Source organism: Heterodontus francisci, chromosome 17 (genome assembly GCF_036365525.1).
Source record: "Heterodontus francisci isolate sHetFra1 chromosome 17, sHetFra1.hap1, whole genome shotgun sequence".
In the NCBI taxonomy this organism is placed as follows: Eukaryota; Metazoa; Chordata; class Chondrichthyes; order Heterodontiformes; family Heterodontidae; genus Heterodontus; species Heterodontus francisci.
The window spans coordinates 5,840,979-5,862,265 of NC_090387.1; the positions used below are offsets into that span (position 1 = coordinate 5,840,979).

At 49.1% G+C, this 21,287-nt stretch overlaps 1 protein-coding gene across 1 annotated transcript in view; it reads right to left on the bottom strand.

The window, feature by feature from the left end:
* Positions 1-341: 341 nt before the first annotated feature.
* gpib (glucose-6-phosphate isomerase b) overlaps positions 342-21,287 on the bottom strand; it is a 52,165-nt gene continuing 31,219 nt past the window's right edge. The window contains exons 8-18 of the mRNA XM_068049041.1: positions 21,155-21,199; positions 19,495-19,548; positions 17,526-17,586; positions 17,253-17,296; positions 15,806-15,958; positions 14,123-14,252; positions 11,735-11,811; positions 5,232-5,360; positions 2,660-2,735; positions 1,912-1,978; positions 342-862 (exon numbers count right to left, since the gene is read on the bottom strand). Coding sequence (XP_067905142.1) covers positions 739-862; positions 1,912-1,978; positions 2,660-2,735; positions 5,232-5,360; positions 11,735-11,811; positions 14,123-14,252; positions 15,806-15,958; positions 17,253-17,296; positions 17,526-17,586; positions 19,495-19,548; positions 21,155-21,199 — 960 coding nt within the window. The 3' untranslated portion in view covers positions 342-738. The remainder of the gene's footprint in view (positions 863-1,911; positions 1,979-2,659; positions 2,736-5,231; positions 5,361-11,734; positions 11,812-14,122; positions 14,253-15,805; positions 15,959-17,252; positions 17,297-17,525; positions 17,587-19,494; positions 19,549-21,154; positions 21,200-21,287) is intronic.

Here is a 21,287-nt window from a genome sequence, read left to right on the forward strand (position 1 = left end):
AAACTTTCTACAGCAAACAATGATGTTGGGAGCAGGAGAAAGAGGATTGGTTAATGAGCAGCTGATGTCTAACAGCATGGAGACTGCAACTTTCACATCCCCCGCTCCTGAAAGGATTTCACTGTTCACATGTCTGGAGATGAGACAGAGGCAGCTTCAGCCTCTCTGAACAAACTCGTTTTATTTCTGGCAGCTCAGTAACATCCATAACGGAGTCAGAGAATCATCGATTCAAGTCCCACTGCAGAGACTCGACTTCAAAACCCAGGCAATATTCCCAGCGCAGCGCTGAGGGAGCACCTTCAGGAAGGGGAGGATGAGGGTGAAGAGAAAAGCAGAGATTTGTGATTGAAGTTTTATTTTAAATTTTCTCCAGTTTCTATATTTTCTTTGAGCAGGGCAAGGTAACCGGTCACTAAACAGTTACCTGTATTCAAGCTAGTGTACAGACACCCACGCAGAGACAGACAGACACCCACGCAGAGACAGGGTCGATGGCTGTGACGACACTGTGACAGACGTACAGTCTGTTATTTAAGCTGATGTGTCACTGGCATCATTTACAACATCAAAAGGGATTCAGCCAGGCCGAGCTGAAATGACCTCGGCCGTTACAGAAAGTGAAACCTGGGAGCACGCCTGCTAAACGCTCCCGTCACGCAGTCACGATGCAGTTGCTATAAGAGGGATGTGTTCCCGGTGGATCTAGTGCGCCTCCCCTTCAGGTCGGGTCAGAGTTCAGGCGCTGTGCTTCTTGATGAAGTTGATCAGCCCATTCGTGGAGCTGTCGTGTGAGGTCACAGGGTCAGAGGTGGCCAGTTCTGGTTCGATCGCTTTGGCTAACTGCTTTCCCAGCTCCACTCTGCAATCAACCAGAGAACATCAGACACAGCAACACATGCCCATCCCTCAAAACCCACTCTTTCTATTCCTCTCCTTTCTCACCAGATTGTTAAATAGGACGACACATTGAGTAAACTTCCTTTGAAAATTAATTCCCCAAATTTCAGCTACACGGAGAGACTGGAGAAGCTGGAATTGTTCTCCTTAGAGCAGAGAAAGTTAAAAAGGAAGATTTTAATCGAGGTGTTCAAAATAATGAGGGGTTTTGATAGAGTAAATAAGGAGAAACTGTTTCCAGTGGCTGGAGGGTCGGTAACCAGAGGGACACAGATTTAAACTAATTGGCAAAAGAACTGGGGGAGGGGGTAAGAGAAGAGGATAAAAAAATTTACAGCGAATTGTTGTGATCTGGAACGCGCTGCCTGAAAGGGCAGTGGAAGCAGATTCAATAATAACATTCAAAGGGGAATTGGAGAAATACTTGAAAAGGAAACATTTACATGTACATGGAGAAAGAGTGGAGGAGTGGGACTAACTGGAGAGCACGCTGAAAGAGCCAGCACAGACATGATGGGCTGAATGGCCTCCTCCTGTGTGATGGAACTTGTCTTGCATTTCCCTTAAGTTTTTGAAGGGTAATGGAATTGAAATATTTAAAATGATAAAAGGAGTTGATAGGGTCGATGGAGAGAAACTATTTCCTCTGTTTGGGGGAGTCCAGAACAAGGGGCAGTATCTGAAAATTCGAGCCAGGCTGTTCAGGGGTGATGTCAGGAAGCACTTCTTCACACAAAAGGGCAGTGGAAATCTGGAACACAACTGGAAGTTGAGACAAAGATTGATTGATTTTTGTTGGGTTTGAGTATTAAATGAGATAAAAAGGCAGCAGATGGGATCAGCCATGATCTGAGTGAATGGTAGAACAAGCTGGAGGGGCTGAATGGTCTTTTCCTGTTCAATTGGAAAATAAAAAGGAATGATTGATGGTGATTTTTGTTATTAGCCTTTCCCCAGTCACAGCAACTCCTGTCACCAACTCCCCATCATACAACAGAACACAGCTCTCACCCCCACTGGTCGTAGCTGTTGATGTCCCATATGACTCCTTGCACAAAGATCTTGTGTTCATACATTGCTGCCAATATCAAAGAGTAATGGTGTTAGAGTAAAGACTGTGCAATAGAGAATCCCTGAAACCCTCAACAGAAACCCCCCCCCCCCCCCCTCAACATCACCACTGACCCCCTAGACAAAGACCCCAATAGAGACCATACCCAACACCTGGTTTTGAGTGGTGAAAAAAGCTGGACTCTCACTACTTGGGGTCCTTACTGATTAAAACCCTCCTCACCCCACCCTGAGAGAGGGGTCATTATGTAATTACAGTGAGGGTCTGGAGTGGAACCAGACTGAATCAGACATCTGTCCCTCACCACCTCCCACATCATTAGCTGGACCTGGGACTTGGGCAGAGAGAAGGATAGAGCAGGGTTGGGGCTACAAATAGCTTTATACCCCTTGGCTGGGCAGAGAGAAGGAAATTAGCACTTTATATACAATAGTTCCCCAGGAAATTATACAGCGAGACTTCTCCGGACATGGGCGTCACTGGCCAGGCCAGCATTTGTTGCCCACCGCTGATTGTCCTTGAGAAGGTGGTGGTGAGCTGCCTTCTTGAACCGCTGCAGTCCATGTGGAGCGGGTACACCCACAGAGCTGTTAGGAAGGGAGTTCCAGGATTGGGACTTAGCCACGGTGAAGGAACAACATTTGTACACAGCAAACCCCTATTCCCCCCGTCAAAGGCTCCACTCACCAATCAGAGCTCCCAGGATATATGGAGTCAGCTTCTTGAAGACAATGGAGTTGGTTGGTCGATTTCCCTCAAAGACCTGGGAGATAAATGGAGAAAGGGAGAAATTTAATCTCTGAGCGGGGGGGGGAGGGGAAGCCAAGGGATCAACAACCAATCACTCCCATAGTGACCTCAACTGGAAAGGGCACAGGTCGGGGGTCCTTCAGGGGTGGGGTGGAGAGGAATTCGGGAAGGGGAAGAGATACAAAAAAATTATCTGAAAGAATGCTGGCCTTTATTTCAAAGGGGTGGAAGTAATGCTTCAGTTGTATAAAGCTTTGGTCAGACCCCATCTGAAGTAACGGGGGTCGGTTCTGGCACTGCACCTCAAGGAGGATCTGTTAGCCTTACAGAGGAAGCCACACATATTCACCAGCATTATACCAGGGCCAAGAGGTTAAAATATCAGGACAGGCTGCATAGCCTGGGATTGTATTCCCTCGAGTATCGAAGATTAAGGGGTAATTGAATCGATATGTTTATGACGACTGTTGGGGGGAGTCCAGAACAAGGGGGCAGAACCCTAACATCCGAGCCAGGCTGTTCAGGGTGATGTCAGGAAGCACTTCTTCACACAAAGGGCAGTGGAATTCTGCAACTCTCTCTTCCCCCAGAAAGCTGTCGAGGCTGAGGGTCAATTGGAAATTTCCAAACTGAGATTGATCGATTTTTTTTGCCAAGGGTATTAAAGAATACGGAAGCAAGGTGGGTAAATAGAGCGGATACAGATCGGCTATGATCGAAAACAATGGACTCGTCCTGTTCCTGAGAAATACAAAAGGATGCAAAGTGCAACTGCTTGGTTTGTGTTGAATGTGGAAGGAGAGAGAGAGAGCGCGAGAGCGAGAGGGGGAGGGAGCGAGAGGGGGAGGGAGCGAGAAGGGGAGGGAGCGAGAAGGGGAGGGAGCGAGAGGGGGAGGGAGCGAGAGGGGGAGGGAGCGAGAGGGGGAGGGAGGGGGAGGGAGCGAGAGGGGGAGGGAGCGAGAGGGGGAGAGAGAGGGAGAGAGGGGGAAAGAGAGAGAGAGGGAGAGAGGGGGAAAGAGAGAGAGAGGGAGAGAGGGGGAAAGAGAGAGAGAGGGAGAGAGGGGGAAAGAGAGAGAGAGGGGGAGGGGGAAAGAGAGAGAGAGGGGGAGGGGGAAAGAGAGAGAGAGGGGGAGGGGGAAAGAGAGAGAGAGGGGGAGGGGGAAAGAGAGAGAGAGGGGGAGGGGGAAAGAGAGAGAGAGGGGGAGGGGGAAAGAGAGAGAGAGGGGGAGGGGGAAAGAGAGAGAGAGGGGGAGGGGGAAAGAGAGAGAGAGGGGGAGGGGGAAAGAGAGAGAGAGGGGGAGGGGGAAAGAGAGAGAGAGGGGGAGGGGGAAAGAGAGAGAGAGGGGGAGGGGGAAAGAGAGAGAGAGGGGGAGGGGGAAAGAGAGAGAGAGGGGGAGGGGGAAAGAGAGAGAGAGGGGGAGGGGGAAAGAGAGAGAGAGGGGGAGGGGGAAAGAGAGAGAGAGGGGGAGGGGGAAAGAGAGAGAGAGGGGGAGGGGGAAAGAGAGAGAGAGGGGGAGGGGGAAAGAGAGAGAGAGGGGGAGGGGGAAAGAGAGAGAGAGGGGGAGGGGGAAAGAGAGAGAGAGGGGGAGGGGGAAAGAGAGAGAGAGGGGGAGGGGGAAAGAGAGAGAGAGGGGGAGGGGGAAAGAGAGAGAGAGGGGGAGGGGGAAAGAGAGAGAGAGAGAGAGGGGGAAAGAGAGAGAGAGAGAGAGGGGGAGGGGGAAAGAGAGAGAGAGGGGGAGGGGGAAAGAGAGAGAGAGGGGGAGGGGGAAAGAGAGAGAGAGGGGGAGGGGGAAAGAGAGAGAGAGGGGGAGGGGGAAAGAGAGAGAGAGGGGGAGGGGGAAAGAGAGAGAGGGGGGGAGGGGGAAAGAGAGAGAGGGGGGGAGGGGGAAAGAGAGAGAGAGGGGGAGGGGGAAAGAGAGAGAGAGGGGGAGGGGGAAAGAGAGAGAGAGGGGGAGGGGGAAAGAGAGAGAGAGGGGGAGGGGGAAAGAGAGAGAGAGGGGGAGGGGGAAAGAGAGAGAGAGGGGGAGGGGGAAAGAGAGAGAGAGGGGGAGGGGGAAAGAGAGAGAGAGGGGGAGGGGGAAAGAGAGAGAGAGGGGGAGGGGGAAAGAGAGAGAGAGGGGGAGGGGGAAAGAGAGAGAGAGGGGGAGGGGGAAAGAGAGAGAGAGGGGGAGGGGGAAAGAGAGAGAGAGGGGGAGGGGGAAAGAGAGAGAGAGGGGGAGGGGGAAAGAGAGAGAGAGGGGGAGGGGGAAAGAGAGAGAGAGGGGGAGGGGGAAAGAGAGAGAGAGGGGGAGGGGGAAAGAGAGAGAGAGGGGGAGGGGGAAAGAGAGAGAGAGAGAGGGGGGGAGAAAGAGAGAGAGAGGGAGGGGGGAAAGAGAGAGAGAGGGAGGGGGGAAAGAGAGAGAGGGGGGGGGGGAAAGAGAGAGAGAGGGGGGGGGGGGGGGGGGAGAGAGAGAGCGAGAGGGAGAGAGAGGGAGAGAGAGCGGGACCTGCAGCTGAATCTGAGCTTTACCTTGTGGGGAAGCAACTTCTCGAGAGCCTCCCCACACACACCACCAGCCTCCAGCTCCTTGCGGGCTTCTTCTGCCGACTTCCCCTTCATTAATGCCTCAGTCTGAGCCAAGAAGTTGGCCGTGAGAATCTGAAAAATAAAACATGAAAACTTAGGAAGAACAATGAATTTGCATTTATAAAGAACCTTTCACAATCACAGAACGTCCCAAAACATTTCACAGCCGATGAAGTACTTTTGAAGTGTAGTCACTGTTGTAATGTAGGAAATGCAGCAGTCAATCTGTGCACAGCAAGATCCCACAAACAGCAATGTGATAATGACCAGATAATCTGTTCTTTTTTTAATGTTGTTCGTTGAGGGATAAATATTGGCCCCAGGACACCAGGGAAAACTCCCCTGCTCTTATTTGAATCGTGCCATCTTTTACATCCACCTGAGGGGCTGGCGGGACCTTGGGCCCAAAAGACAGTCCCTCCGACAGTGCGTGCTCCCTCAGTACTGACCCTCCGACAGTGCGGCGCTCCCTCAGTACTGACCCCCGACAGTGCGGCGCTCCCTCAGTACTGACCCTCCGACAGTACGGCGCTCCCTCAGTACTGACCCTCCGACAGTGCGGCGCTCCCTCAGTACTGACCCCCGACAGTGCGGCGCTCCCTCAGTACTGACCCCCGACAGTGCGGCGCTCCCTCAGTACTGACCCTCCGACAGTACGGCGCTCCCTCAGTACTGACCCTCCGACAGTGCGGCACTCCCTCAGTACTGACCCCCGACAGTGCGGCGCTCCCTCAGTACTGACCCTCCGACAGTACGGCGCTCCCTCAGTACTGACCCCCCGACAGTGCGGCACTCCCTCAGTACCGACCCTCCGACAGTGCGGCACTCCCTCAGTACTGTACTGAGTATCAGTCTGGATTTTGAGCTCATGTCTCTGGAATGGGGTTTGAAGCCAATCGCTTCTGTCTGAGAGGAGAGTCACAGTTCACTGAACCGGAGCGGACACCTTTGCAGAGGAATAAACATTCCTGCCCCATGAATGATAATCAGGGCAAGAAATGGGAGTTTCAGGAACATGGGTATCATTTCTTCAGAGAAACACGATATACAAATCCCAATCCAATAAAGAAATCCAAAATCTCATGGGATAAAAATGGAATTTGTCCTGCTCATTAAGCCAGCAGTTCCTACCAGAGATCTCAAGCGTGACCCAGAATAATGAACAGAAACAGAGCGTGCCACATGCTTTGTGATCTCAGCGTCCGTGACAGTAGGTTAGGCTCTCGGTTTCCGTTTGTGGCTTGCAATGACACAGGGTACAGATGTAACCCTGCACCCTCTGCCCAGTATTCACCTCCCCTCTCCCAACCGAGCTCTGGAATCCTCCCTTCCCAGACCAGTCCCACTCGTGTTGCTATGTGTCATTGCTTGTTTGTCCCTCTCTGAAGCCTCTCTTGCAGGTTTGGATGGAGCTGCTCCGAGCCCTGTTGGGATCAGTAACCAGATATCAATGATTTGTTTCCCAGGGTTTTGCTCCTGGAGATTAATCTTTAATTCCCAGAGACTCCAGGACAATGCTGGAGGCTTGGCAATGCTATCCCAAGATGCAAGGAGCGGGCAATCAGAGAGAAAACCCATCCTGCAATGCATGGAGGGGCCGAATGGCCTCACCCTTGCTGATCCTGCATCAGGAGCCAAACTGAACACACAGTGGCATAGTGGTATTATCACTGGGGACATGGGTTCAAAATCCCACCATGGCAGAAAGTGGAATTTGAATTTAATTAATAAATCTGGAATTAAAAAGCAGCCCACCAGCAGGACAGACCCAGCAGAGGTGGTGGCACAGTGGTATACAGGCAGGAGGGAGTTGTTCTGGGAGTCCTCAACATCGACTCCGGACCCCATGAAGTCACATGGCATCAGGTCAAACATGGGCAAGGAAACCTCCTGCTGATTACCACCTACCACCCTCCCTCAGCTGATGACTCGGTACTCCTCCATGTTGAACACCACTTGGAGGAAGCACTGAGGGCGGCAAGGGCACAGAATGTACTCTGGGTCGGGGACTTCAAAGTCCATCACCAAGAGTGGCTCGGTAGCACCACTACTGACCGAATTGGCCGAGTACTAAAGGACATAGCTGCTAGACTGGGTCTGCGGCAGGTGGTGGGGGAACCAACACGAGGGGAAAACATACTTGACCTCGTCCTCACCACTCTGCCTGCCGCAGATGCTTCTGTCCATGACAGTATTGGTAGGAGTGACCACCGCACAGTCCTTGTGGAGACGAAGTCCCGCCTTCACATTGAGGATACCGTCCATCGTGTTGTGTGGCACTATCACCGTGCTAAATGGATAGATTTCAAACAGATCGAGCAATGCAAAACTGGACATCCATGAGGCACTGTGGGTCATCAGCAGCAGCAGAATTGTACTCAACCACAATCTGTAACCTCATGGCCCATCATATCCCCCACTCTACCATTACCATCAAGCCAGGAGACCAACCCTGGTTCAATGAAGAGTGCAGGAGGGCATACCAGGAGCAGCACCAGGCATACCTCAGAATGAGGGGTCAATCTGGTGAATCGACAACCCAGGACTACTTGCGTGCCAAAATGCATAAGCAGCATGCGATAGACAGAGCTAAGCGATCCCATAACCAACGGATCAGATCTAAGCTCTGCAGTCGTGCCACATCCATCCGTGAATGGTGGTGGACAATTAAACAGCTAACCAGAGGAGGTGGCTCCACAAATATCCCCATCCTCAATGATGGGGGATCCCAGCACATCAGTGCAAAAGACAAGGTTGAAGCATTTGCAACAATCTTCAGCCAGAAGTGCCGAGTTGATGATCCATCTCGGCCTCCTCCTGAAGTCCCCAGCATCACAGATGCCAGACTTCAGCCAATTCGATTCACTCCACGTGATATCAAGAAACGACTGAAGGCACTGGATACTGCAAAGACTGTGGGCCTTGACAATATTCCGGCAATAGTACTGAAGACCTGTGCTCCAGAACTTGCCGCACCCCGAGCCAAGCTGTTCCAGTACAGCGACAACAGCAACCGTCCAGCACAGTAGAAAATTGCCCAGGTATGTCCTGTACACAAAAAGCAGGACAAATCGAACCTGGCCAATTACCACCCCATCAGTCTACTCTCGATCATCAATAAAGTGATGGAAGGTGTTGTCAACAGTGCCATCAAGCAGCATTTGCTTAGTAATAACCTGCTCAGTGATGCTCAGTTTGGGATCCGCCAGGGCCACTCAGCTCCTGACCTCATTACAGCCTTGGTTCAAACATGGATAAAAGAGCTGAACTCCAGAGGTGAGGTGAGAGTGACTGCCCTTGACATCAAGGCAGCATTTGACCAAGTGTGGCATCAAGGAGCCCTAGCAAAACTGAGGTCAACGGGAATCAGGGGGAAAACCCTCCACTGGTTAGAATCGTACCTAGCACAAAGGAAGATGGTTATGGTTGTTGGAGGTCAATCATCTGAGCTCCAGGACATCACTGCAGGAGTTCCTCAGGGTAGTGTCCTAGGCCCAACCATCTTCAGCTGCTTCATCAATGACCTTCCCTCCATCATAAGGTCAGAAGTGGGGATGTTCGCTGATGATTGCACAATGTTCACCATTCGTGACTCCTCAAATACTGAAGCAGTCCGTGTGGAAATGCAGCAAGACCTGGACAATATCCAGGCTTGGGCTGATAAGTGGCAAGTAACATTCGCTCCACACAAGTGCCAGGCAATGACCATCTCCAACAAGATAGAATCTAACCATCTCCCCTTGACATTCAACGGCATTACCATCACTGAATCCCCCACTATCAACATCCTAGGGGTTACCATTGACCAGAAACTGAACTGGAGTAGCCATATAAATACCATGGCTACAAGAGCAGGTCAGATGCTAGGAATCCTGTGGCGAGTAACTCACCTCCTGACTCCCCAAAGCCTGTCCATCATCTACAAGGCACAAGTCAGGAGTGTGATGGAATACTCTCCACTTGCCTGGATGGGTGCAGCTTCAACAGTCAAGAAGCTCGACACCATCCAGGACAAAGCAGCCCACTTGATTGGCACCCCATCTACAAACATTCACTCCCTCCACCACCGATGCACAGTAGCAGCAGCGTGTACCATCTACAAGATGCACTGCAGCAATGCACCAAGGCCCCTCAGACAGCACCTTCCAAACCTGTGACCTCTACCAACTAGAAGGACAAGGGCAGCAAATACATGGGAACACCACCACCTGCAAGTTCCTCTCCAAGCCACACACCATCCTGACCTGGAACTATATCGCTGTTCCTTCACTGTCGCTGGGTCAAAATCCTGGAACTCCCTTCCTAAAAGCACTGTGGGTGTACCTACCCCACATGGACTGCAGCGGTTCAAGAAGGCAGCTCACCACCACCTTCTCAAGGGCAATTAGGGATGGGCAATAAATGCTGGCCTAGCCAGTGACACCCACATCCCATGAACCAATAAAAAAAAGCTGAGAGTTCTTTTGAAGGAAGTTACAGGAACTGCTCAGCAAGCCCTGTCCCCCAGAGGGCGTCAGTGTCACCATTTCCCAATTTTCACCAAAACCCCTTCTACATTGAAGGGAAGGGTTGCTATGACAACTCAAGACTGCTCCAAAACGCTTCAATGCAAACTTTTCCCCCTTCAAGTATTTATCCAATTCCCTTTTGAAAGTTATTTGTGAATCTGCATCCACTGCCTTTTTAGGCAGCGCGTTCCAGATCACAACCACTCACTGCTTAAAATAAATTCTCATCTCATCTCTGCTTCTTTAGCCAATCATCTTAACTGTGTGGCCTCCGGTTACTGACTGCTACCAGTGGAAAGACTTTCTCCCTATCTACTCGATGGAAACCCTTCATCATTTTTTTTTTTAAACGGCTCTATTTAATCTCCCGTTAACCTTCTCTGCTCCAGATCAGCCATCATCTGATTGAATGGCAGAACAGGTTTCAGGGGCTGAATGGCCTCCTCCTGTTCCTGTGCTTCAGCTATTTCGGTAAATCTGCAACAAGCTCAGTAACCAGACAGTTTCAGTTCGTCTCCATGGGTTCATCCTGGTGTTTTGAAGACAGTGCAGTAAGTGACACAGGCTTCAAATACCAAACAAATTAAACATTAAAAGAACAAGAAAATACAAATCAGTAACAGTTGCACAAGATGTGTCAGCTGTGGCTCAGCGGGCAGCGTACTCACCTCGGAGTCAGAAGATTGTGGGTTCAAGACCCACTCCAGAGACTTGAGCACAATATTTAGACTGACACTCCAGTGCAGTACTGAGGGAGTGCTACATTGTCAGAGGTGCTGTTTTTCAGACAAGACGTTAAAACCGAGCCCCGTCTGCCCTCTCAGGAGGGTGTAAAAGATCACATGGGCATTATTTTAAAGAGCAGCAGGGGAATTTTCCCTGGCCAATATTCAACCCTCATCACTAAACAAACAGGTTATCTATTTACAATCTCGGTGCTGTTTCTGGGAGCTTGCTGTGCTTCCCACATTACAACAGTGAGTTCGCTTAAAAACAACTTCATTGGCTGCAAAGTGCTTTGAGGCATCCTGAAGTCATGAAAAGTGCTATAGAAATTCAAGTCTTTTTCTATTTTTTAAAATCTAGCTCATGTAGCAGTCTGGAACTGTGATAACTACAAGTAATATTCTTACATAGCGAGTTTTATCTACACCTCGCTGTCAATGGAAACTACCTGGTCTGACTATATCTCTTAAAAGGCCTCAGAGACGCAACTTTGAATAAGACAAGTTTCTAAAAAAAAAATTCCAATCAAACACACATTTGAATAAATCCTATAAAGGTGTTTGTATTTAAATTGAGTGACCATCCCTCCCTCGTTCAGCAGGCACAAATGGGCTAAAACCTGTAATAATTGCATCAAGATAAGTTGGGATATGTTTTTCAATCAGTTAGATTCAGTGTAAAGACAACACCCAGCTAAATCTTCCTCTAATAAATAAAGCATTTCAGTCTATTTGTCTACCCAGATTCTCACAATAAAATCCATCCCAATTTTGGAATTCATGTTTCTTTGGTGGACAAACGCACCTCCTGGGCTCTAACATACAACAATTTACAGCACAGAGGCGGCTATTCGGCCCATCGTGTACGTGCCAGTCTAATCCCAACTTCCAGATCTTAGTCCGTAGCCCTGCAGGTTATGACACCTCAAGTGTTTTGTAAATGGGACGAGAGTTTCTGCCTCTACCACCCATTCAGGCAGCGAGTTCCAGACCCTCCACTTTCTGGGTGAATAACTGACTCAACTCCCCTCTAATCCTTCCACTTTAAATCTCTGCCCCCTGGTTATTGACCCCTCTGTTAAGAGAAGTAGGTCCTTCCTCTCCACTCTTTCTAGGCTCCTCATCATTTTATACACCTCAATTAAATCTCCACTCTGCCTCATCTTTTCCAAAGAAAACAACCCCTCCCACCAACCAATCAATGCTCTCATACCTTGTGATGCAGTCCATTTCGGATTGGGTTCTGAGTCTGTGCAGGGATGAGAAAGTCGGCGGGAATCATGCGGGTTCCTGAGGGGTAGACACATGGTTGGACATTGTGGTGAGATCAGAGATCAGTTAGTGAGCACAGGCCCTACATTAACAGCCTACTTACACAAAACAGTTACCACATCCTGCTTTAAGAGGGCAATATTGTCAACACCTTCCCAATTATTACCTCCCTCGCCCTCCCCCCCACCCCCTATCTCTCCTGATTTACCTGCTTGGGGGGGGGGGGGGGGGGGGAGTTTTACAGAGTGTCACTAGTACAGTTTAAGCAGAAAATTACATTTCTGTAGCACCTTTCACATCCTCAGGACTTCCCAGAATGCTTCACATCCAACAACAGCTTGCATTTATATAGCACCTGGAATGGAACGAAACATCCCAGTTGCTTCACAGGATCCATTAGCAATCACAATTTAACACCGAGCCACAAAAGGAGAGAGATTATGACAGGAAACAAGTATGTTTGAAGGAGCATCTTGAAAGGATAGGGAGTCGGAGAGGTTTAGGGAGGGAATTCCAGAGCTTGGGGCCCAGGCAGCTGAAGGTACAGGCACCAATGGTGGAGAGATTAAAATCAGGTATAATTCTTATTCAAGAAAGGGTGTAAGGACAGTCCTATAAAATACAGGACGGTTAGTTTATCAGTGGTGGGTGTGTAAGGTTTTAGAAACAATAATCGGGGAAAATATCAACAGGCACTTGGAGAAGTTTGAGTCAATTAAGGAGAGACAGCACGGATTTGTAAAAGGCAGATCGTGCTTGACTGATCCAACTGAATTTTTTGATGAAGTAACAGAGAAGGTTGATGAAGGAAATGCAGTGGATGTTGTCTATATGGATTTTAAGTAAGCGTTTGATAAAGTACCACATAAAAGACTGGCTAACAAAATTGTGGGTCATAGAATAGGAGGATCTGTGTCAAACTGGATTTAAAAAATTGGCTTAAGGACAGAAAACAGTGAGTTGTAGTAAATGGAAGATTGGAGGATGGTAGCCAGTGGTGTTCCCCAAGGGTCAGTGCTGGGATCACTGCTCTTTCTGCTATATATAAATGGCCTGCACCTTGGAATACAGAGTCAAATCTCAAAATTTGCTGACGACACCAAACTTGGAGGATTGGCAAACAGTGAGGGCATGAACCACCTGCAACAGGACATTGATTGGCTAGCAGAATGGGCAGAGAGGTGGTAGATGGAATTTAATACTGACAAATGTGAGGGGAAGCATTTTAGCAGAAGGAATAGGGAGAGGCAATATATACTTAATGGCACAATTCTGAAGAGTGTGCAGGAACATAGGGACCTGGGGTGTATGTGCATTGATCTTTGAAGGTGGTCGACATATTGAGAGAGTGGTTAGTAAAGCATATGGGATCTTGGGCTCATAAACACAGGCATTGAATACAAAAGCAGGGAAGTTATGACCTTTATAAAACTCTGGTTAGGCCCCAACCATAGTACTGTATCCAGTTCTGGTCACCACTCTTTAGGAAGACTGTGAGGGTCGTTGAGAAGGTGCAGAGGAGATTTACCAGAATGGTTCCAGGGATGGGGGATTTTAGTTTCAAGGTTAGGTTGGAAAAGCTGGGTTTGGGAGATTGAGGGGAGATTTAATAGAGGTGTACAAGATTATGACAGGCTTAAATACGTTAGATAAAGAAAACTGTTCCCATTAACTGATGGTACAAGGACTAGGGGACACAGATTGAAGGTTCTGGGCAAGAGATGCAGAGGGAATATGAGGAAGAACTTTTTTACGTAGTGGGTGGTAATGACCTGGAACTCACTGCCCACAAGGGTGATGGAAGTGGAGACAATCACTGACTTCAAGAGGAAGTTGGACGGCCACTTGAGATAAATAGACTTGCAGGGCTATGGGGATCGAGCGGGGGAGTGGGACTGACAGCAGAGCTCCATGGAGAGCTAGCACGGGCTCGATGGGCCAAATGGCCTCCTTCTGTGCCGTAAATAACTCTGACTCTACAAGCAAGAGACCAGAATTGAAAGAATGCAGATATCTCTCGGGTTGTGGGGCTGGAGGAGGTTACAGAGATAGGGAGGGGGCCAGGCCACAGAGGGATTTGAAAACAAGGTTGAGAATTTTGAAATTAAAATTAATCCAATGTATTACTGTACAAGATCTGTCACTGTTACATAGTCAAACACACTGTGTAAAAATCATTCAGATCTCACCTCTGGTGCTTCAGAACCCTCTAGCCATTGGAAACCATTTCCCCTCATTTCCTCACTCTCTCCTTCTCCTTCCCCCTCCCCCTCCCCACACAGTTCCTGATGACGATGACCAGCAGCACGGTGCCTGGCTTCACACTCACCCTGGTGTATCAGCTGATAGAAGGCATGCTGCCCATTGGTGCCAGGCTCTCCCCACACAATGGGGCCAGTGTTGTAGTCCACCCGCGTCCCTTTGCTGGTGATGTACTTGCCATTGGATTCCATATCGCCCTGGAAAACAGAGAGGCAGAGAGAAAGCGGGAGAGAGAAGGATTAGCTGATTACAAACTCAACTCACCATTGCTGAGGAAGGAACAGCAACTTGCATTTATTGAAGTGCTAAACACACAAAGACATTGTGGCTGTGATCACTCCCAATGGGAAGACGATCTGCCACTTACCACCATCTTTCAGCACTACTGAACCTGCCGCTGCATGCCAACCAACCCCTACCTGGCCTCCCTTTACTGGTGTTGGCCTACATCCTTGTCAATCAAACATGGACCATGACAACACAAGAAATAGGAGCAGCAGTAGGCCATTCGGCCCTTCGAGCCTGCTCTACCATTCAATAAAACCATGGCTGACTGTCTATCTCTGCTTCACTTCCCTGCCCGATCCCCATATCCCTCGATTCCCTTAGTGTCCAAAAATCTATCAATTTCTGTCTTGAAATTAATCAAAGACTGAGCATCCAACTACCTTCTGGGGAAAGAATTACAAAGATTCACAACCCTGAGTGAAGAAACTTCTCCTCATCTCTGTCCTAAATGGCCGACCCCTTAGTCTGAGTCTATGCCCTAATTGGATTGAGCACCAGTGAGACTGTTCAGAGACAGTGATATTACTACAGGTGCATAACCTCTAGAGAGAGGAATGGCAGTGTTCTCCTTTGCAAGACCAGAGTTGTTTTAGTCTTTTTTGATTAGTTTATGGGATGTGGGCGTCACTGGCTAGGCCAGCATTTATTGCCCATCCCTAATTGCCCTTGAGAAGGTGGTGGTGAGCTGCCTTCTTGAACTGCTGCAGTCCATGTGAGAGAGGTACACCCACAGTGCTGTTAGGAAGGGAGTTCCAGGATTTTGACCCAGCGACAGTGAAGGAACGGCGATATAGTTCCAAGTCAGGATGGTGTGTGACTTGGTGGGGAACCTGCAGGTGGTGGTGTTCCCATGCATTTGCTGCCCTTGTCCTTCGAGGTGGTAGAGGTTGTGGGTTTGGAAGGTGCTGTCTAAGGAGCCTTGGTGAGTTGCTGCAGTGCATCTTGTAGATGGTACACACTGCTACCACTGTGCATCAGTGGTGGAGGAAGTGACTGTTGAAGGTGGTGGATGGTGTGCCAATCAAGCGGGCTGCTTTGTCCTGGATGGTGTCGAGCTTCAGGGACTGACACCCCCCTGCTCCCACGACCCCCTCCCAATGTCTCCCACCCTCAACATTCATAAAAAACGCACATTACAAACAGCTGCCAGTGTTTGAGACACATCGGAAAATATCCATGGAAAGCAGTCGAGTTTTTAGTAATGTTTCATTTTTCAGCGACCGGAGTAGTCTAGACATCAGAGCAGAAACAAGGAGAGACGCTGATTCTCCCCAGCCACACTTAAGGCAAGAGGCACCGACACAGAGACATGGTGAGACTCATTCACCAAATCCGCCAGACAGATGTTCAGAGTGAAACAGAGAGGGGTAGAATCTAGACAGAGGATTTCACCAATCAAACGTCACGGACAGCGTCAAGACACACAGACACACAAAGCATTTGCTAGAAGGTTCTCCCATACCTGTTGGAAATAGGCAGCGAAGCGATGCAGGTATTGGTCATATGGCAGCAGAGCATGAGTTTCCACATTATAGAAGTTGGTGTACCAAATCCCCAGTAGAGCCAGCAGGACTGGAGCATTCTGTTCCAAGGCCGTGCGGTGGAAGTGATGGTCCTTTAAAATGAGAGACCGCAAGCAGTGAGACAACAATCTGTATTTATATAGCGCCTTTAACATAAAACATTCCAAAGTGTTTCACAAGAGCTTTATAAAACAAAGTAGGACACTGAGCCACAAAGGGAGATATTCGGGCAGATGACCGAAAACTTGGTCAAAGAGATAGGTTTTGAGAAGGAAATTGAGGCAGAGAGGTGTAGGGAGGGAACTCCAGAAACAAGGTAACTGAAGGCTCAGATACCCAATGGTGGAGCAATTAAGATCGGGGATTCTCAAGAGGCCATTGTTCAATATATTTAAGGCTGAGATAGAGAGATTTTTGGTCTCTCAGGGCATCAAGAGAAAGTGGAGTTGATTCCTAAGATACCCATGATTGTACTGAATGGCGGAGCAGGCTCGATGGATCACATGGTCTATTCTGCTCCTATTACCTGTATTCTAGATGAGCTCCGATATCTTGGAGGGTAAAAGAAAAAGACTTGCATTTACATAGAGCCTTTCACGACCACCGGACGTCTCAAAGCACTTTACAGCCACTGAAGTACTTTTATTTTGAAGCATAGCCACTGTTGTAATATAGAAAACGTGGCAGCCAATATACGCACAGCAAGATCCCACAACCAGCAATGTGATAATGACTAGATTATCTGTTTTTGTGACGTTGATTGAGGGTTAAATATTGGCCAGGACACCGGGGAGAACTCCCCTGCACGCCTTCAAAATAGTGTCATCGGATCTTCTACATCTCATCCAGAAGACAGAGCAGCACTCCCTCAGTACCGCACTGGAGTGTCAGCCTGGACTTCTGAACTCAAGACATACAGTGGGACTTGAACCTGGAACCTTTTGACTCAGAGGCAAGAGAGGGATTTGAAAACAAAGATGAGAAATAAAAAAAAAAAGAGGCATTGCCAGACTGGGAGCCAATGTGTGAGCACAGGGGCAGAGCTGCCAACTGGGAATCAGAAAGTCTGGGTGCTGAGCTCAGGGACCAGGTACGACATTATTTATTTCTTCAAATCTTTACCCAGCGAATAGAAGAGCCGTGAAAATCCCAAACTTCAGGATTTTATTCTCAGAATCTGGGCATCAGCTGCAAGGGTCACAGAGGAACGGCTCAGTTTGTGACCCATCAGCTTGGGAGTCCCTGATATTTCACACTGTTCTCTGGGGAAATGTGCGACGATATGAAAACCAGAGACAAACAGAGTGGGCGGACAGTCGGAGAGGGGGAATGAGAATCAAACACTGCTCTCTCTCTCTCTCTCTCTCTCTGGCCCGAGGCACTCACCATCCAATGTGCTCCTTTCAACAGCTGCTCAAAGTTCTCAAATCCTGAAATAGAGAAACAAGATGTTACTGCTGGTATCGGCCTTTGTAGTTGGGAGGAGAGGGGAAGATAGGAGGAGGAAATAGGGAATATTTCCCCATTCACCATGGGGGAGAAAAAAGGAAAATAAATTTCAGTCTAATGTATAAAGCCTGGGCTTCAATATCAGAGCCACAAATGGCACCATTGTGTTAAAGGCCCTTGGCCATTTCTAACCAGATGATGAATACATACCCACATGTAGAGCGATGGAGAGGCCGATTGCTGACCAGAGAGAGTAACGTCCACCAACCCACTGCAGATAAGAGAGGGTCGAATGTTAGAGACCAAGACACAGTTCCCCATGCACCTGCTTCCACTCCCCCCCACCACCCACACAACCCTCCTGGCCTTTTCAGTCTGCCGTTCCCCACCCCCCCATACCCCCAGAGCCTCCTGTCTGCTTCCTTCTCCCACCCACCCAAACACCTATTGCCTGCTTCTGGTGGCCGCCCCCCCCAACCAAACCCCACCCATTTCCATCTACGCAACTACCCCTCCTCCCCCACTCTCCTGACTCAATCTACTGCGTGAGGGTAAGGGAGGCCTGGGTGAGAGACAGACATTGGAAGATCTGAAGTAATCCAGACATCTGGTGACAGGACAGATGACAGATCCTTCACTGTCATCAACCCCAACTGAATGACCTTAAATCCATGCACCTTTAAACTTTCAGGAAAGGCCACAGACTTAAATAACCCTCAGTCCGAGCAACCCGAGACCAGCTGCCAGTGCTCAACAGCTGCTGTCAGTCTCCTTCACCATCGAGACATGGTGAGAGCTCTATCTTTAGCCTCGACTGAGTAACATTCATCCCTCCTCCGATTGGAGGCACCGTGTTGAGAGGCTGCAAGTTAATGTTGGAGGAATGAAGTATGGACATCACCAGATTTACTAACCGCGAGTTGACCCACTTTACGAAGACATTCCCACCAATTCCATTCCACACCATGGGGGCTGAATCAGGCAGAGTGCGATCCCAAGGTCCAAGCTACAAACCCCACGTCCTCCCTCTCACCCACCCCCTTCCCCATTCTTCCCCCTTCCCCAATCTGCAGCATTTACTCCAACTACAACTCAGATATGTGCGACTGAGCTGAAAGCAGCACTCCGTCAGAGATCAGGAACAGTGAGCACAATATCACTTCCTGCCATCTGCCACTGGCTATTTTATTATTTATTTATATTTTATTTAGAGATACAGCACTGAAACAGGCCCTTCGGCCCACCGAGTCTGTGCCGACCATCAACCACCCATTTATACTAATCCTACATTAATCCCATATTCCTACCACATCCCCACCTTCCCTCAATTCTCCTACCACCTACCTATACTAGGGGTAATTTATAATGGCCAATTTACCTATCAAACTGCAAGTCTTTGGCTGTGGGAGGAAACCGAAGCACCCGGAGGAAACCCACGCGGTCACAGGGAGAACTTGCAAACTCCACACATGCAGTACCCAGAATCGAACCCGGGTCCCTACAGCTGTGAGGCTGCGGTGCTAACCACTGCGCTGCCCATTCTAAACCTTTCTGCTCGAGAAGGATGGAACTGAAAAGCAGGGAAGTTGTGTTAAACTAGTATAGAAATGTAGTTAGAGCAGACTTGGAATACTGTGAACAGCTCTGCTCTCTGTATTGTAAAAAAAGACAAGGAGGCACCAGAGAAGGATGACACCAGAACTGAGAGGTTATAACTAACAGAAAAGAATGAATAGGCTGGGAATCTTTTCTCTAGAAAAGAGACTGAAGAGTGACCTGATAGAGATCTTTAAAATGATGGAAGGTTTTGATCAGGTAGACGTAGAGATGTTTACACTTGTCGTGGAAGAGTTCAGAACGGGGAACCATAAAATATAATATGGTCCCAATAGGGAAATCTCTTTACTCAGAGCGGTGGGAATGTGGAACTCACTCGTACAAGGAATGGCTGAAGTTAACAGTGGAGATGTATTTAAGGGGAGCTGGATTAACACGAGGGAGAAAAAATAGAAAGATATGCTAATAAGGCGAGATAAAGTAGAGTTGGAGGAGGCTCACGTAGAGCATAAACACCAGGAAGGAGCTGCAGGGCCGAATGGTCTGCTTCGGTTGTAAATTCTCTTCAATTCTATGCATGTAAACAGGGAGACAGAGGTATGTCCTGGTTCCATGTACTTACATCCCAGAATCCAAACATGTTGTTTGGATCGATTCCGAAAGCCTTCACTTTGGTCTGGAAAGAATCAGAGAGCAAAGCTTCGATTAAAAACAGCCGGAGAGAAGGGCGGGGGTGTGGGGGAAGTGGAGGGGAGAGGGGGTTGGGGAGCAGAGGGGCGGCAGTGGGGGAATAAAGGAGTATCCCATGTCCAGCCCTGATTTCTCAAAAAATTCATTCCCAGCAAGTTGGTGTCACTGGCAAGGCCTGAATTTATTATCCATCCTTTGAGAAGGTGGTGGTGAGCTGCCTTCTTGAACCACTGCAGTCCATGTGGGGTAGGTACACCCACAGTGCTGTTAGGAAGGGAGTTCCAGGATTTTGACCCAGCGACAGTGAAGGAACGGCGATATAGTTCCAAGTCAGGATGGTGTGTGACTTGGAGGGGAACTTGCAGGTGGTGGTGTTCCCATGTATTTGCTGCCCTTGTCCTTCTAGGTGGTAGAGGTCGCGGGTTTGGAAGGTGCTGTCTAAGGAGCCTTGGTGCATTGCTGCAATGCATCTTGTACACTGTTTGCACACTGCTGCCACTGTGCGTCGGTGGTGGAGGGAGTGAATGTTTGTGGGCAGGGTGCCAATCAAGCGGGCTGCTTCGTCCTGGCCTCAGATTTGAAGTTTAGACAAAGGATTTGACACTGTGATGTAACGGTGAGGCACCTCTCTGGAAGAGACCGGACCACATTGAGAAGCACCAGTTAGACATTGTTTATGACCAAAGGGGAGACAAGGCCGAGAAAGTAATTTCCATCTGATTCATCGATGGGGTCCCTCGCGTAATCAAGATATTTTGCCTTCACATCCTACCCAATACCTCACCACATGCTGTACCCCACCCAACTAGTAAGCGATGACGGACTATTCCTCCATGGATTGCATCACAGTCAAGCATCAACTGGTGCCAGGATTCAGCTCAATAAAAGCCAACAGGGAACCTCCAAAAATACAATGGCAGAGGGGAGCAGGAATGTTTTGCTTTAACTGGTCACAGGGAGAATCAGCTACCACCATCTTAAAGCACAGAGCAAAGTAAGATATGGGGGGGGGGGGGGGGGGTGGTGGGATCATTGGCCTTTGCTGCAAACAAATATTACAAGGTATCCAAGTTTGCATATATAAACATCTCCCAGTCTGAAGCTCCAGTCCAGAACGTAATCCCAGTGTGGTACCGAGGGAGCGCCGCGCCGGGGCGGTACCGAGGGTGCGCCGCGCTGGCAGAGGGGCGGTATCGAGGGAGATGTTGAAACCGTGGCCCCTGTTCAGGCAGCTGTCGATAATCTCACTCTCGGAAGAGTGGGGGGAGTTTCCTGGAGTATCAGGCCATCACTTGTCCTCTCCCTCCCCACACACCTTAACCACTAAGACAGGTAATTTAGCTCATTGGCATTTGTGGGATATTGCTGTTTGTGATATGGCTGCTTTTCAGGAGGTTTGAGAGCTGGGATGGATGCTAAATGAATGTTCTTCGTTCCCTCCCCCACTTAACAAGCAGAATCCCGTCAGGTCAGTGCGTTGTCACTGTTAAAACAGCAGCTGACGGGGGGCAGGGGTCGAGAGGCAAAGGTCACAAATATTTGCCTGAGAAACAAGGCAGTTCCTCATGGGCACGAGCTTCACATGTACTTACTACATCTGTCGACAGGGCAACGAAGTGCTTGGCAACAGCAGAAGGCTGAGGGAGAGAAAAGAAAAAATTAAATATCAACATAGAACCAGCTCACAATCGTTTCAGAAAAACAGAAACCAAACTTGTGCCTGTG